This window comes from Synchiropus splendidus, chromosome 9 (assembly GCF_027744825.2).
Source record: "Synchiropus splendidus isolate RoL2022-P1 chromosome 9, RoL_Sspl_1.0, whole genome shotgun sequence".
In the NCBI taxonomy this organism is placed as follows: Eukaryota; Metazoa; Chordata; class Actinopteri; order Syngnathiformes; family Callionymidae; genus Synchiropus; species Synchiropus splendidus.
The window spans coordinates 8,372,036-8,390,389 of NC_071342.1; the positions used below are offsets into that span (position 1 = coordinate 8,372,036).

The following is an 18,354-nucleotide window of genomic DNA, read 5'->3' on the forward strand; positions in this document are numbered from 1 at the left end:
GGTGTCCAGGCTCCTCACGTTGTTTTGATCTGCTGATTTAGTGTCGAGAGGAAAAGCTGGTGTCAGGAGAGACGGGGGGCATGGAGTTACGACACTGGATACAAATGTAAAACATGACTGGACTTCAGTCTTCACCCTGACAAACTTGAATAAAGAAAAGCATGAATGAGGAAAACAACAAACATCTGGAAAATGAGCCCGGGGTGGTTCTGATCCAGAACTTTGATATTTGTTTTCTTTATCCTTTATCGCTGTCAAAACCTTGGTGGAAGTAAAAGAAAACAAGACAAGACAGTAGAATCACAGGACGTAAACAATTGTATCAATGTGACTGCAGTTGTTTTACAACTGGAATCTGTTTGCAAAGCTTTTTTTTCCCACCGCTATGCAGTGCCATTATTGTTGGACCGAGAACGGACCATTAGTTCATGCTCATGGGCAGGGCTTTGACCTACTCACCACACGCCCTCAGAGCCATCGCTAATCATCTCGTGCCATCGGCCTTCGCCAGCTAATGACAGTGGAATCAGTTCTGGCCACATTATCGAGGCTAGAAAAGTACAAGAGTCAAGCCATGATGCCAGAAAAATATCTGTATTTAACCAAAAAGTGAGTTTAAAGTTGCTTTTACTATAGAGATGTGGACAGGATGCCTTTGCAAAATAGTCAAACTTTACAAGATAAAGATCAAAAATATTTCCAATCCAAACAACACGGCTCAAAACTCGATGGAACCACTTGCCCCAAAATCTCCCAGTGAGTTCAGATGTTTTAAAATCCTTGTGCATCTCTGTCCAGATTTATCAGGTGGTGTATTTAAAAGTTAGCCAATGGAGAAGGGGGTATATGAAGGTGACTTACAGAAGTTTGTGGTGATGGCAATATCCACGGTAACGGGAAATAGTGCCCGATTTTATTGATTTATTGATCATTTCTACAAAAAATGAAATGAACATAAACTTATCAGTCTCCAGCAGTTAGCAAATACAGATTACTAGAATCTGACGCTACTTTCTTTGCTCAGAGCGCGGCACAAAGAATCACCATTGTTTTTGAAAAAGTGTTATCGGGATTATCAATATACGTAGCAGAGCTTATGATCAAATCACAGAATTATCTCAGGAGTTGTGGGCAGCTGCCAGTCAGCGGCTGTAGCAGAAAAAGTCAAGGATCCAAAGACACATCTCTGCTATGCTCAACAGTGTGTCTTACTCATTCAACTTTCACAGCCAAATTATTAGTGTTAAGAAGAGGAGGGATTTGGTAGTTTGCTAGCTGGGATGGAGGCTAGTTGTAGTAATGCACCTAAGGTTCATGCCGACGCTAGAGTGGCTGAGGCACCTCGGATTAGCTCGCTTTTCATTTCTTGCGTTCTCGCCTTCTCTTCAACAAACCATTTGGTTTGGATTACGGTCTGGCTCCTTTGATTGAAGACAGCTCCCTCAAAGACATGGCAGAAAGCCGTATCATTGCTCTGACTCAGACGTCTCACGAGCCTGCTTCGTCTCTGACTACCACATCGTGGTGCCGCCGACAGGAAGTGAACAGTGCACGGAAGTGACCTGTGGGACACGGAGCGCCGGCAAGGCCGGAGAACAGCTGAGCAGAGCAGTGTGTCGAGTTCACGCCGAGCGCTCTCATAACTGATGCTGTTTAGACCATGGATCTGCTTTCTGATCAGAGAAATCCGGGTGATGATTGCTCTGCGCCCCATTATCTTCATCAGGAGTTCCAAAGGAAGTGAGTCACAGGGGGAAATTATAAAGTTTTGACTTTGATTCCGTAAGCGCCTGAAACCCCAGAGTAACATAAGCTCACTTCAAGGGAGAACAATAATAGGATTGCAGTGATGCAATATTTAGGAGAAAGGATGAAAGGAGTAAATCTGGGTCGGCAAGAGTCTACTTTGTTTTGGATATGTGACGTCGCAGGGATTGTCAGTCATGCATCTGTTTACAGAGCAAATACATAAACACATTTCATAAGGCCACATATGGAAACAAGCTGCGGCAGCACTTCACTTTCAACTTACAGGACATAGTTCTGCGCACAGGAGAGAACTGCTGAGGGAGGTTCAAGCATCAGACAAGGACATGACCTTGGTGAGAGGTGGTGATGCCGAAGGTGTCGGACTGACATGACATGAAGGAGAACCAGCGGTCTGCACCAGCTGAGTGAGACGCTCAGGCAGGTCTCCATGTATTGACGTTGGAAAGTGGACTTTTGCGTCTTATACCAACACCAGAGGCAGCATTACATGAAATGCATATGCATTTCAATGGAGTCAAAAACATCTTCCTTAGTGTTTCAGGCAGGGGGTTCGGAAGCTATCGTCAGTATAGATGATGCAAAAGTCCACTTTCCCAATGTCAATATATTACACCATCCGACAGAGGATGTGTTGTAACCGGAGCATTTGAACTTTGTCTACAGGACTCCAAGATGCAGGTGTCGTCTGGGGGCCACATGTGGCCCTCTGCCTGTGTTTCCATCTAGCCCTCATGAAGTCATTAATGAGTAGAAAGGTTTAGTTTAAAAGAGATTGTTGTTACGTTAAAACAGCTCAGCCATTGATGATTTCAGATCTGTCGTATTGTCGGCATTATTATTCTCACGTTTTTGTTTTCATTTAAAAAAAAAAAAAAAAAAAAATACCACTACTTTAATTTCACTCACTTCTCTTATGATCTCATATTTCAAAATCTTCACCTTTTCAAAATTCGCCAAGCACATCTCTGGGGTTTACGATGACAATTTTGGGGGAAAGTTCTAGTCACTACAAAATTTACTTCAAGACTCTTATTATTTACTGCAATAATTCGATGGCCGCTCCAGATTGCGGCCCCACTGGACATGAATGTGCCCGCCCCTGCTCTAAAGGTCTTACATCTGAAGTGAAGCTGTAGATGGAATGGAAAGATATGAGGTGTAGGTTCAGTCCAGACGCTCAAGCTCTGACTTTCAGTCATACAAAACAAAAGTTTACAGTCCACTCTGGTCTTTTGATGCTCACTTCAGCATGGTCAGTGCAGATCTGGGTGAAAGTGAAGATCAGATCCCAGCTGATCTACAAACAAACCCTGAGAAAGGTTTGAGGGGAAGTTGGGGACTGGTGCCAAAGACTGGGGCAGCTCATGTGCTCAGAACCAAGGATGTTTGTGGCTCCCAGCTCAAAGTGTTTTCCCTGCGACTGTGCCATGGCAAAGCAGTTAACTAACAGACGAGTGGTGTGGCAAAGAAAAAAAAAAAATCCACCGTCAAGTGTGAACGACCATGCCGAAGTGCGTTTCATTTTTCTGAGGCAAACGCTGATTTTGATGGATCCCACGCAGCTGCCTTTCTTTAGGATAAAGAGCTAAAGCCGCCGAGCGCAATGATGTGATGAGAGCAAGTGTTTAGACACACCAGTGAGGGAAGACGGGATGGCAATCAGAGACTAACTCAAACAGGAAGACGCTCGCTTCCCATCAACGTCTCCTGAATGACTTCACTTGAACAAAGCTGCGTCGACAGCATGGTGACAGCTCGGAGGAAAACAAGGCGGCGGAGGAACGTGACGTGGATGATGCAGACATTGAAGGGAACAAAAAGAGGGAGGGGACAACATGGCACCACAGACAATGAAGAAGCCGCGATTTGCCATAAATAATGACACAACTAAACCGCAGTGGGAGAGTCTCAATTTTACCCAAAACATTGCAAGTTGTAAGATCAATTCCATCTTCAGGGAACTTGGAAGTGAACTTTTTTAAAAACCTTTTCAGCCCCAAACGGCAGCATGTCCAGGGTGTGCCCACCCTCTACCCCGCGACACAGCACTCACCTTGGTGAATGTCCTTCATGTCCAGATGGATGCTGGACATCAGGATTCCAACAGCTTGCGACCGTTTGTTGCTCAAAAGCTTCACCACCTGGAGAATGGAACATGAAGAAACCCATTTTCACTTTGCAGAAAGAGCAGCGATGCGAAAGGAGACCAAGAAAAAGATCTTCATACTTTGTCTGCGATGCCACCCGAGAAGGAAATTCGAGGCACCACAAACAATGGAGAGCAGAGCTGCCGTCACGCTGCCTTATGCTCATCTTTTCATTTAAGATTTTGTGATGATCAACATGCAAATGTTCCTCCAAATGTTAGGGTCACTTTCTCATGAGTTCCAGCACAGACTGCTGAAACGTTTACCAAATGGCCTTGATGCAGTATGAATGCACAGAACTATGATCACACTGGGACTTTTGGGAATACAATGCATCGAGGAGCAAAATAAATACGAACAAAATAGTATCATTAAGTTGTATGTGAGCGTGTCAAAGGATGAAAAAACACTGAATGAGGACAAATACTGATTTTTTTTAAAACACAGTATGAACATGCCACTGAGTAGAATCACTCTTAAAACATCAACATATAGGTTTAAAAAGTTCATATTAAATAAAATGATATTAATAACAGTAACATTAATAACACCAACATAATCTTATCAACCATATCAACATGTGATAAAAATATCATTTTAAGGTAAAACATGGGGTGAAACCCAAAACATACAAAACTCACCAAAAAAAAAAAAAAAAAAAAAAAAATCGGTGACAAATTCTGTTTCGGTGGTGCAGTCTCTGAAAAAAGAACTACGATTATAAAATTAAAAACTGATATGAATGCATTTTATTAAATGATGAAAAGGATGCATCATTTAATAAATAAAAAAATATGACTGGAAAAGCAAAGGACATTATTTAAAAAAAAATACAGTACAAATAACCATTTTCATTAGTGTATTTAGAAATAATAATGATCGTACTAATATCTATACAAGTTGAAATAGTGCCTGGGGAAAACCCACACCAACATGGGGAGACCATATGAGCTCCACGCAGACCGAGCGCAGGTTCACTCAAACCCATGAGTTGCCTCAAGCCTGACTCAAGCCTCTTGCTGTGAGCCTGCAGCGCCAGCCACTGTCCCCCCATGCTGCCTGTGTTGAAATGATGTCGCTGTCTAACTCGCCTTGCAGATGACTTGCTGGTGTTTTTTCAAATCAGACTCTCTGCCTGCAGCTCTCCGTCTCAGTCCCGTGTTCAAGCCGGCATCATGGGAATCATTAAGGCCTGAAAGTTGCTGCAGTAAGCTAAAGTGCGTGCTGAGTAACAGTGGTGAGGAGACGCGGACAGGAAACCTACAGCCCACTGAGATCCAGACACAAAGCCTCATCCAAACCAGATCACACGGACCGCAAGACTCCCAAACACACAGGAAGTGAAATCAACTGTCTGTTTTTCTGCCTCGGTCACAGTCAGGGATCAGTCGTTCAAGATAGGACGTGCAGCGGGTCGACGCTCGGGAGGAAGACAATCTGGCTTTCCTAATCTGTGTTGAAAAACATTCAGACCTCTGTGTTAGGCTGGAGGATTGAAGCACGCTAATAGCCCTCATGACTCGCGGCTGGTCCGTGCTGTGTGAGGACAGCGGGACACGCACGAAATCAGCATTGGACGCAGTGTGTCAAGGGAAGCATGTGTCTCCGCTTACATGAACGCTCATCATCTGATCCATATGTCAGACGGAGTGTCATGTTGGAGCGAAGAAACTCTGCGGGCTCAAGAAGACAAAACAGAACGTGTGTGTTTTCAGAACGGCCACAGGGAACAAACAAGCCAAGGCTTTACATTGGAGACTCACATCAGAGGCCAAGTAGCTTCAGATTCTAGAGAACAACTGGGCGGAATTAAGGGGTCACACATCATCATCTTCAGTAAGACATGAGTCAAAGGTGTTCATTCGAATTTAGCTGATTCTCCCATTGATAAAAACTAAAAAAAAATGAGGTGTTCCCAGGTCAACCCAGATGCCTTCAGATGCCGATTTTTCGCACAATGGCAATGAAAAAGAGGCTGGGTTTACAAACCTCTCCCTCAACTCCCTTATTCCTGGCCTCTGCCATATATGTCTGAACCATCATCTTGTGTTTAGGACTGCTGTATGGCAAAGGTCCCAATCATAACCGTCCATCATGGTGCAGACTCATGGCTCCAGATTTGACCAAACTTACAAGGCTCTGGGTCAAAGTAACAAAGATCATTTTAGTTTCAGAAATATCCCTTCTATTTTGCAAACACTCTGTGACTTGCTGCAGCCATCACAGCTGGCTTCTCAAAATATAGAGGAGCAGGGGGTCAACACCTGCTGACCACGATACTTGTAAGGGAATCCATACAGCTGGTGATGGGTTGAGGTTTCACGAAACAGTGTCCTTTTTTCAGAGGCCACCAGATGGCAGTCTGCTGTAAAATGTTTGCATTTGAAAAACAAATTGAATGAAACCCGTCATCATTTGTATTTCAAGAGCGCCATCTAGTGACCTCTGAAAATTAGGACGCTGTTTCATGAAACCTCATCTACCCATCACGACATACACTTCTAGTAACAAGGTGTTCTCCTCATTGTTCACAAATCACAAATTGATGACCGCACAGCATTACAGTACATCATCCGCAAAAAGCAGTGACATCATCAAAGCAGAAACCTTCTTCGCCCTGGCTGCATCAAGAAAATATGTCCATAAAAATGATAAACAGAATCAACTTTGGTTTGTGGCTTTTGAAGTCAGTTGGTCAGTAAATAATGCAGAGCTGATATTGAAACAATATTTTAGCTGCTTGGTCACATTTCATTGATCAGTGAGACTTCTGAGAAGCAAAGCAACATTCGACAGCAGTGTCTCTTGAGAGGGAAAAAGAGGCTTCAAAACAAGTTGCGTCTGACACAACTGAGGTTTTTTTTTCTCCTGATTCTGTTGTGTAATATTCTTCCTTAAAGATAAATCCAAACATGTGTAGGAACTTCAAGTCCCGAGGAGGCCTGAGCTGAACGGTGGCATTTATCTGATCAAAAGTAAAAACACACTTGGCATCTGAAAAGTCGAGTCAAAACAGTGCTGGAGTGACTCCACAAAACAAAGTCTTCGATCAGAACCAGATGTGCATCACAAACTGTAACGCATCAGCGCGCTCGTACAGTCAGAGCCGGCTGGTGGAGCAGAGACAGCGTTGTGATGTCAGAGAGTGGACCGGTGCTGCTGTCAGAGCTGTAGATCCACTCGAATCAGGGCTGTCATCACACTGACTGGGGAAAATATAGACCTCTTTTTTTTTTTTTTTTTTAATAAGACAAAGTGACTCATCATGACTTCACAATCGATCACAGACAAAACGAAACTTGATCAATCACTTTTGTCCCCAGAAAAAAGCAATAGTTACTGTGATGAAAAGCAGTGATAAGGACTAAGGATTGGAATAGATTTGCGTCCACCGCCCTCATGAAGTGAAGACTGAGGCTCTTCTGTCAAAACTGACTTCACATCAGCTCCATTTACGTAAAGACGACAGCGCCGAGGTTGTTTTCCCTCCTCTCGACCTCTCAGATCAAACTCTGCTGAAGTGCTCAGGTGTGTAACGTTGCTCCTCTCGTCTCACACACACACTCAACCTGACAGCTCCTCAAGTGTCCCACACGAGTGATGACAGCCACTTCAAGTATGTCTGGAAAGTGGTAAACAGAAAAGTATGTTTGCCTTAAATTAGCACATCGGCTGCCGCTGTAGGAAAGATGGGCGCCTCGATCACCCATCACGTCGTCATGACATTTCGGTAGATTTCCCTGCCAAACTTGTGATACCGAGTCCAACACAGACTTTCTCTGGGCTCCACTAGTTCCTGAGGGAAAAGCTCTGGCTGCGTCAACTTCAGAATCTTATTGGAAATCTGTTCTCTACTGGACTGAAAGATTCTTGAGCGAATGAGACACTTGCGTAAATACGTAAAAAAAAAAGATTATTATAGCCATCCACAATGAGTCAGGGTCGTTCACGGCACAACAACAGTTCTTCTCATTCTTTCGGCCCCAGAACTTTTTCTGGGCAGCACCAGATCAGAGATTCCTTCAAGTGCATGGTTCTTCCCCGAAAAATAGAGACATAAGAAACGGTACGGTCTGTTGCCTGGTGGCAGAGCTAGGTCTGTTAGACTTGGTCACTGCCTGGTGTGCCTCCGTAACAGCTGCCATTGCAACACATAATGTAAAGGTAGCTCGGTTGAGAAAGGCTTCAACATCCGGCCATTTCACCCGCATATCCAGGCATTCTCCTCACGTCTCTCACAACCATACGAAGCAGGTTAAAGGGCCTTTGCGAAGAGCTGGTTGAGGCCCCAGGTTTGTAATGTCAGGACGAGGATCCATTTCTTTGAAATTGCATGACATAAAATGTCAGAAATGTCTGGTTATTTTAAAGCTCATCCAGCACAGCTTAGTTTCCAAGTGAGCTTCTACTCTTGTCTTCATACTCAATGTGTTGCATCCCCTTCCACGTACACGCCATGGCTCCGCCAACTCTGTCGCTGTATCTGCAGGGCCAAGAGTGCGGTGGTGCTGTACTGTACACCTCCCCACTCATGAAGGTTTCATTTCGTGCAAATTTCATTCAGGGTCACATTCAACGTATCATTTCCAGTAAACAAAGTGAATCTTATTACGGATGCCAACAAATCATCCCGTGATCACCGCAGGCAGAGTCCACTGGGTCTCAATTAAAAGAGAGAATGTCCCTGGTGTGTCATTATTTGTGATTTAAACATCGAAACTATGGCTGTGGAGGACATTAGGATTAAATCTTAACCAGATTATGTTCAAATAGAAGATGGAATATGTCTTCACTTGCAGATTGATGAAGTGGCATAAAGGACATTGGGGAGAGAAAACGTCACAACGATGAAACCAAGTCGTAGACAGAGCACAATGGGAGGAACCGCATCATGAAATACAGCTCCCAGGCTTCTCCCTCCTGGGCTTTTTCCCTTCTCCCTTTCTCATCATCACCGCTGTGAGGTTTCCATACCGCACGCGAGACATTGGCTCGGAGCCACAGGATGGTCACGGGGGAGTCGGTGGGAGCCAGAGCTCACACCACATAATAACCGTCTGGCTGAAGCAGTTCCTCCTGTCACTCAAAGCAATTTGAAGAACAACAATGTGGAGAAATGGGAACGGAAGACAGCCGGTCGGAGGAGTGTCGCTGGAAAAACGTCCTCCCACACATACACAAACAAAATAAATCAGGGCTGATCGGATTTGAAGAGAACATAAATACCTGCTTGGCTTTGGATTTGCTGATCGTGTCGGAAATTGGCTTCTTCTTTTCCTTAACGGCACTTTTGGAGAAGAGTTCCACAAACTCCACAAAGTCCACGGTCGGCTCTTCCACCTTCTCCCACACCAGACATACGGCCGGTCTGCAGCAAAGACGCAATGTGAATTATTTACAGCCAGTCAAGTGTGCAATGGTGCAACAAATGCCTTCCTCAAGATTCTATAAATTCAGGGGCATGTTGTTTGATTTTTTTCCTCATGAATTTTGTTGTCATCACCAAGAACTGCAGTATACAAACGGGACCAAAAAAGGTCCACGGTGATGCAGCTTTTTGTCCGGTCAGGCACACACGATACATTTGTGAAACAGTTTGCCTCCCCTTGACCGAGACCCATAAACATAAACACAGCCATTGGAGAGTCCATTACATCACAGGTGGGTGAATTGAGATTTGGGCTTGAATGTAGTTTGATTCCAACCAGACAGCTCTGCAGGCCATTTGAGGTGAAAATATGGACCTAAGCTGGACCACAGATCTTGTGTTGACACCAGGGAACCATTATATAACCATCGACGTTCACGGCCGACAAATTTGAAAAACGATTCTGTCTCCAAAAGCTAATCCAGGCTTAACTTTCCGAGCCTTATCAAGTGAAATTCCTTGAGCTCAAACTCTTGTCATTTTCCTGCGTGCTATCTCTGTAGGCATCATAGCATGCTGCTGATTCCTATCGCAAGAGTTTCCTCCTTTTTTTTTGAAAACCGCTCAGTGGAAATGATCTGTGAAGATTTTCCCGTCATTCTGGAACATCTTACTTTTTAGAATGCAGCTGTATGCGCGTCCAGTAGAGAGGCTTCATTGGTTTCGGGGGCTCGATCAATGTTTTGGCAGCCGTAGCTTCTTGGACTGTCAGAAGTGGCGTGGGACCCGGGGGAGGTGGAGGACCAAAGCCTGGAGGAGGAGGTGGAGGAGGCGGGCCCATGCCAGGAGGCGGCGGTGGAGGTGGGGGTCCCATACCTGGTGGAGGAGGAGGGGGAGGAAGTCCAAAACCAGGGAGGGGAGGGGGTGGTGGAGGGCCAAAGGCAGGTGGTGGTGGTGGTGGTGGTGGTGGTGGTGGGCAAGGCCCAAACCCTGGTAAGGGAGGGGGAGGAGGAATAGCGACTCCTGGTAAAGGAGGCGGTGGAGGAGGAGGAGGAGGCACTCCCCCCGTTAGGGGTGGTGGTGGTGGTGGGACTGTGCTACTCTGCTGCCTCTGCTGGCATGTGCAGGTAAAGCACTCCTTAGATTTGGGAGACAAGTCAATCTTCTGCTCTTCTTCCAACGGAGTGGTCTGGACTGACACCTCCAGCCTCTTCTCTGACAGCCACCCGTCGTCCTGGGAGGTCCTGTGGTTGAGCCCGGCCTTCATCTTGTCCTCGCCGCTGGGGGCCAGCGACAGCTGCTGACTCTGCAGCACAGCAATCTGAACCTGGAGGTCGCCAATGGTCTTCTCCAGCTGAGAGATGAGCGAGCCTTCATCCTCAGATGATGACTGACTGGATTTCAATCGACTGGATTCTGTCTGTCAACACAAAAAAAAAAACATGGAACTTTTCAAAAGCAAATAAATTGTTACGCAAAGAACAATAAAACACAAGAAGTTGGACCGTGCTTTCCAATTCCAAACTCGTTCTGTCACGCTAATCCAGCTCCCTCTTGAGAGTTGGACATAAAAATCTGGACACTAAATCTGGTACAAATTATCCCTCAATAACTTATGGCGTATAAACACTAAAAAACAGAAGAACTAATGCGGCTTAGTGACAAGGCAAAGAGCTAAAAACGGGTCAAGAAAGTCTATTATGTCTAGACTCCAGCAGACCTCTGGCTCCAGACTGGTTAGTAGCAGGGATGAGGGGATACCGAGAGATTTGACCCCAGAGACAGAGAGTCTCGATGGGCCTCAAACAGGGAGGGTTTGTGTCTGCTGGGGCACATTTCCAAGATGAAGCCACAACTCTGATTCTTCATGTTCCGGCAGTGTGGGATCCCTTATTTATTAGTGGGGGAACCCATGAGTCTCCAAGGCAAGAGCCTCTTTGTATTTCAAGGCAAGCCTGACCTCTGGTGGCCGAGCAGAGAACAAGCGTCAAAACATTTACTTCTGACAGCTACTGTGCAGTGGTAAGAACTAACACTGTTAGTGGAAGAAAAAGCTCTGACAGTCATCAGACTTTCATGGATAAATTGCTCATCTGACCCTGGCCAGACAGGGGGGAGGGCAATATTCGTGAACAGTTTATACGACTTCCCAGAATAGTGAAACCCACTCTCTGTGCCTAACATGACGTATTGACGCAGTGACCAACCTGTGGTGCTCCCACTATTTTGGTCGGCGAATGGTGCAAAGGGGATCGTAAACTTGACGCTTTGCTTCTTCCTCCGTAGAACTCGCTCAGGTGGGAAGAGACTGGAAGGCCGACTGACGCCCAGGTGTACAGCTGCTCCTCCTGCACGAGAAGGAAGCCACACCAAGAACAACAAGAGTTGTCATCCACTCCTTGAATAGACAACAGACGTCTGTTATTTTGCTCGCCTGGTTTTAGTCTGCACCACCGTATCCACGCGTCAGAGCAACCTCACCCATCATGAGTGATGGGTAGGTGAGGTATCATGAAACAGTAGAGGCCACTAGATGGTGCTCTTGGTTTAAAAATGATGTGAGGATTCATTTAACAAGTCCAGACGGACAGCGCCACCTGTTGGCCTCTGAAAATCAGGACACTGTTTCATGAAACCTCATCCACCCATTGTGGTTCAAACTCTGAAAATCAGACCTCGGTATTCCAAAACGTTCACATAGGACACTTTCTTAAAAAGTCATTATATCAGCATGTTCATGAATATAAATAATAAATATGCAGATATTTACAAATCTCAGTGCAAGTGGGTTTGTGAGGTAATGAATCGGTGTAGAAAATAGGTTAAGCCACGCAGCGTTCCTGTTGGCATGGAGCTGAACTGCAGAAGGAGATTAATGTGAGAGAGATAATCTGAGAGAGAAACAACAGTGTTGCTTGGTCACTGGCGGCAGCGCAGTCGTTCTTGGCTCACTGAATAATGCAGGACTGCAGGGCGGAAACTGGGGACAGAAAAACTGTCTGATCCTGTCATGCTGAGCCTTTTACTGAGGAAGAGCAGCTTTAGCCCGGGGCACGTGGAGACGTTACATAACGCGGTCAGCAGATGGTCGGCGCAGGCACGGTGGGCGACTGAAAGAGGGAAAGACTACTGATGCGGCCCAGCAAGCAAATGCCTGCACACGTATGGACGACACCTTTGTGTGAAGCTGTAAAGCTGATCGCAGGCAGACACACAAGCACTTCCAAAGACAGAGATGATCGTCACTCCAGGCTTTGAGAACGGAAGCTTATGTGGATAAACAGGCCGACGTACTGTAACAGGGAGTCACGCTGTTTACTGTGAACACATGCTCTGGGAAATCTAAACTCTCAGATGATAACATTTGAGTCCTGAGTTGACACCTGCTGTCACAGTAAGCTCATTGCTTAAAAAGATATTCAAATTCTTAAAATGGAATTGTGTTCTATACACTAAAAAAGAGGAGGACATAGGAAGTAGAAGACGATGCAAAATTTTAGTCAAGCCAAGTAACTCCTTTCGAATAAATCTGAAATCTACATTGACTTTTGGTGAAGGATTTTTTTTTATTATTTCTGGTAAATAGCAGCCACTTTGAATGGGACTGTATAGCTTAGCAAGCGGGTGCGAGCGCAGAAAAAACAATGAAACCCTCCTAGTGCCACATGAGAGCGCCATGTCGGTCGTCTTTTCTGTAAAAATTAGAACACTGGTTCATCAAACCTGCAATGCTGTTTCATGATGCCTCATCTACCCACCACTAGCCAAGCAGGCAGCCTTGTAGTTTCACTCTCATTCCTTATCCAGTGTAAATAGGTCATAAACAAAGTCGGTGTCCAGGTGATGTGACCCCACTTCCCTCAGCCAAACTAATATGGATTGGTTAAACTACAGAACATGCTAACTGAACTGTTCGGCTTTCAGTTTCAATTTCATCTCAGAAATACTTGCACTTTAACATTACTTTTAGCAGAGGTTGACTGGATATTCAGAGTGTATAAATAAGCCGTGCTGCTGACCACTGTGAAGACAATGCCCCATTCAAACGTCTTCTCTGACTTCAACAGTAGACAGAGTACAGCGAGGGGACCAAATCTGTGCTCATACGTTAAAGCCAGGCGCAGCAGCTGGAGAGTTGTCTCCATTCAGCTCCCCGGTGCTGGTGCTGAGCGGGTGCAGCAGACCTTGCACCAGCAGCCGCTGACACAGCGTCCTGGCCTGGTCCCGGGTGGAGCCGTCCTCATGGTGCATGCAGAGCCGGTCCAGCAGAGACTGGCCTGGGATCAGAACACAACAATCAGCACTCTGCTCCTTCAATGCTAAAGCAGTTTCCAAACAGACAAGAAATCGAGGGTTGTAATATTGGCTTAAAATTGGGCAAATATGGGCAGATGTTGGAGTTGTACTTTTTTTTTTTGGATTTCTTCAGTCTTGGTGAGTGATCTCGAGCCTCCTAGAACGTGCATCCTGTCAATTGACATGCAGACGTCTTCGTTGTGAGTAACCAGGAAGAACCGACCTTGAACCCGTACATCAGAGGGACAGCTCATGAGGAGAAGTTTGAAGAGAATATTAGGGAGAACAGACGGTTTGGTCATGAGAAGAGACATGTCGGAGGAGGAGGTGAAAGAAGAACAAGACAATGGAGGTGATAATGGACCTTGGACTTCCATTCAAGTGTCTGGTGGAACAGAATCCCAAAGTCTAAATAGAAAATGCATTAGTTATTAACCTGATGAAATGCAATGTGATCTGAAACCAGGAGTTATTTTGGTCCTGCAGAGAAACTGTCACTTCAGCTCAGCATCTGAAACGGAACATGGCGAGCTCCTCTGTGTTTGTGGTATCTGGGTCAGAATCATGGGTCGCCAGCGTCGCGAGTGCGGCGTCTCAGACTCACGAGCTCAGAACAGTGGCATTGTTCCCCGACCACTACGGAGTGACGACCCTGGTTTAGGCTGCGATCTCCAGCAGTATTCCCGCTGGGATAATCGCTCTAATGTGATCGTTTACAGAGAGGCACGGCAATTACAGCCATTATTTCACAGTACTGTTGTGTAATAACCCAATTTCAATCAGACGGTGTTTGGAGCCAAACATACGGAGGTCACACACGAGTCTGAGGGGGGCGCTGCCACTGCAAATGTGTTTGTGATTCATCCTGACAGGGAGTCACGTGGGAGAATGGTCAACACAGTCCGTATCAAGAGACCATGTGACTGTGCCACGTCAACAAGCTTTAAGAAAGGCATAAGATGCACAAGATCAAGAAGCCTAAATTTCCCAGAAAACAAATGGGAAGGAAACGTACAGTAAAATTAATGTTAAACTCAGAATTTGGAAAAGTTTGAAGCAACAAAGACAAAAAAAAAAGATAATGTAAGACGGTACGACAACTTAAAACATTTTGGCATGTCTTTTCTAGTTCAATGTTGAGGAAAAAAAGACTTAACTATGTTATACAATGTTTTTGCGAGACCAGGAGACACAGCTTGTTCTTCGAAACTTTGTAAAATGTTGAGAGTATATTTAAATGTGACTGCCGTTTACAGCAAAATAGCTACATGGAGGACACCCCAGGACTCATGCAGACATAGAAGGGTGAAGGAACGTGTAAATCCAGTTCCACTCCTCCATCTTTTATTGGGCTCATCCATGGCACAGTTAAAGATGAAGGTAAAGAGAAATAAATATTAGAACAAAATCAGGAAGTTGCCTTCAGAGCACGAGCACGTTTTTGCTGCGGTCGCTCACATACTAAACAGAACACGTTTCTGACTCTGACCAGGGCAATGATAGCGTTTGGTGTGTCTCATTAAAAACCCCACTTGACCTTCTCCCTGAGATACTCAGACACTGATGTGCACCATAAATACTCCAAGCAACATCAACCATTGGCTTCTCCCAAAAGAGAACCTTCTCATGTGGACTCACCAGAAAAGATATCCAGGTACGGTGCTGAAGTACTTGAGGTCCTGCGTCCATACTGGGCCCTCCTGGAGCCCAGTGTCCAGTAGTGTCCACCCGTGGAACCCTTCTCCTGCTCAGAGGATCTGGTCCCGCCGCTCTGGAGTATCCTGAGCTGCTCCAGCTCCGGAGACCAGTCCGCAGATCCGGACAGGGGTCCAGCGATGGAACAAGACCGTTGTTTGCGACGACGCATTCCATGAGTAACTCCAAGGTCCACCGGAGGACAGGTGGAATCTGTTCTCCTGGGAACATTGGGGCTGGTCAGCGGGGAGCCGATAGGAGAGCTGAGTTGTCTGGTGGTGGTCTTGACATAGGACGGGTGGACTGGAGGGTAGAGTTTGACTGTAGATGGAGAGCTGATGGACGTCCTGGAGGAGAAATGCTCTGCTGTCAGCTGGTTAAAGGACAAGCTGTCCTTTCGTTTTTTAAGAGAGAGAAAGTCCTGTGTGACGGTCTCCTCCCCAACCCTCTCCATAGGGAGGTCCACGCTGCTTGCACGCCTGTGTACCCCTTTTGGGGAATCTGCACCTGCTGGCGACAGGTGCACAGAGGGCACACTTGATTGACTGGGCTGCGGGTACACACTTGGGCTCTCTAGGTCTTCATGGTGCTCCTCGGCACTTTCGTAGGAGGTGGTGGTTGCAGTGGTGTCGGGGAAGCTGTACGTGCTGTTGGTTTTGGGGAAAATGCTGCTTCTCTCTGTGTCAGGAGCCGAAGAAGACGGGCCACTTTCACTGAAAGACCCTGGTCCGGTTAACTCATTTGACATCTGCGGGTCCTGACTTTCGTTCTCACACTTATTTCGCTCATCACTAAACACGTCCTCTTCCAAGTGCAACGTCAGATCTAGTGTCCCCGTTTTACCTTGATACCCGGTCACTTCCAGAACCCTCTCACTTGACAAATTCTGGTCCCTCATCGCCTGCTGGATGTCGGACAGCAGGTCTTCATTTTCGGCGGCCGCCGAGTGGAAACTGTAGAGGTCAACATCAGACCCGGAGTTCCTCTTGAGGCCGACACCTGTCTGGTCTTCAGCCAGGCCATTCAGGTCCAACTCTGCGTCCGAGAGGATCTCATCTGCTGACATGCTGGCCTCTGTTCCATTCTTGAACCCAGCAGTGTGATCCGACTTTCCCTCTCCATACTTCGAAACTACTCTCGCCTTTGAGCTCTTCCTGATCTTCATCCCTGCGAATACAGAACCTTTCGAGACGTCCGACTTGGCTTTCTTCTTTCCACTCTGGTCTGCGACTTTACCCGACTTTTTGGATCTCTTATCCCCCTCCTCAGCATCACCCCCCTCACACTGGGCATCCTTCCCCTGTCCTGCTTTCCTTTGCTTTGCCTCCTGGTTGCCCATGTTCCTGAGCAGGCGGACGCCTTTGGCTAACAGGCCATGCTGCTGGGATCGAGGGGGGGCATGCTGGCCTTCTGATCCGTGCTGTGTTCCCACGGCAGGTCCACCCTGATGTGATGACGCCTCCCTCTGTGGTCTGGATGATGATGATGATGATGATGACGAGAGGAGGAGGGGACTGGCACTGACAGCCGCCGGCTCACTACCACTCAGTCCTCGCACTTCCCCCCTCCACTGCACAGCCTCTCTCACTTTCTGATACATTCTATCTTTGGGCCCCTCCCTCCTCTCCCCATCTGCTCCCACGAGCTCAGAGATCTTGCATAACGGGCTGCTGTTCGAGCGAGACATGCGCGGACTCTGCCCATTCTCTACTGAGGGGGAAATGATTTGGGGGGAAACCTGCTGCTCCAGAATGCATTGCTGTGGACTCAGCTGCAGTTGTTGGCGCAGGAGGTTGGTGGCGCTGCTCTTCCTGCGCCCCTTGAAGGTGGTGGTGAAGAAGCTCTCCTTCAGGAAAGGGACCTGGGTCTCTACCGTCTTGAAGGTCTGCATCCTGACGCAAGAGCAGGGACCCTGCAGGAGCCACACAAGAGACCTGCATCAGTTGCCAGAATCGCTGCAGAGAAAATGTGTACTTTCCACTTTCATTTCATTTAATACATTACTGAATACTTTTGAGTAGTTTTGTAAAGGCCTTAAATTTTATCAGATAATTTTCAAAATATTTCCATAATGTTATATTCATAGCTTTCTATGAAATATTCATGATTGATGTATTTGACAGATATTATTTTTTCAAAGTCATGTGAAAACATTTCACTTTAAACTTTACTTGGTCTATTTGTATCCCCAAGAATATCTTCAATGATCATTTTCTTTTCATGTTTTTTGAAATCAAGAATGCTTCATCTTCCTCCTCCTCAGTCATTCTTACTCCTTTTCATGTTCACCCATCCTTCTACTCCTCCATTCCTATCAGCACAGCAAGTTACGGTATTTTCTTGTGTCAATTTGAAGTCAGGATATGACACATACTTTCTTTAAATGAATTTCACGTTACAGCTACTTATCTTTTTTGTTTTTTATTTTTTTTAATGTCAATCATATTTATTTGTGACTTTAGTCTGTCACTTTTCCTGAAAACAGTTTCACTTTCATTGAAGTTACAAAACCTATGCTATCGCTGGTTATGTACAGCTACGGACACATTATCTTTGCCAACATCCTCAGCTACAAAAGAGCCTTCTGACACTCCATTAGAGTGTATGTGAATAATAATGTGTTTATAAGTCTATTTCTCTACTAAGGAACATGCAATTCATCACCCAATTTAAACGCTTGGAACCAAACTAAGACATGAGAAATTCAAATGCCTTTACACTGCTGTCCCGCAGCGTGTGTTGCCCGTGGGCCGCGTCAGTGAGTGTCCTCGCCTGTTCCACTTTAGTATGACTATACAAACATGTGGGGTTTACCGCTCTGCTTCAACTTTAATTGCGATAACTTTATTGATGTATAATATAAAAAAAGGTGATTTTATTTTGGCATTTTGTTCCCATGAGTTCACAACGTAAACAAAAAAGAACAAGGTAAAAAAAAGGATCAGATACATTTTGAAGTCTAGTTTATCCAATAAAGAAATATGTGCCGCGCATGTGCTAAACAATAAATTCAAATGTAAACGATTGGTTACATAAATATACTTTCGGCAGACTGCTGTCAGAGCTTCATCATTAAGT

The 18,354-nt window shown here is 45.8% G+C and overlaps 1 protein-coding gene across 2 annotated transcripts in view; it reads right to left on the minus strand.

Moving 5' to 3' along the window:
• The window catches only part of LOC128764519 (muscarinic acetylcholine receptor M3-like), a 147,887-nt gene that overhangs the window by 31,177 nt on the left and 98,356 nt on the right, over positions 1–18,354 (minus strand). For both annotated transcript variants that reach the window (XM_053874290.1, XM_053874292.1), the window contains exons 3-8: positions 15,220–17,188; positions 13,393–13,562; positions 11,493–11,633; positions 9,960–10,705; positions 9,144–9,285; positions 3,824–3,911 (exon numbers count right to left, since the gene is read on the minus strand). In XM_053874290.1, coding sequence (XP_053730265.1) covers positions 3,824–3,911; positions 9,144–9,285; positions 9,960–10,705; positions 11,493–11,633; positions 13,393–13,562; positions 15,220–17,167 — 3,235 coding nt within the window. In that variant the 5' untranslated portion in view covers positions 17,168–17,188. The remainder of the gene's footprint in view (positions 1–3,823; positions 3,912–9,143; positions 9,286–9,959; positions 10,706–11,492; positions 11,634–13,392; positions 13,563–15,219; positions 17,189–18,354) is intronic.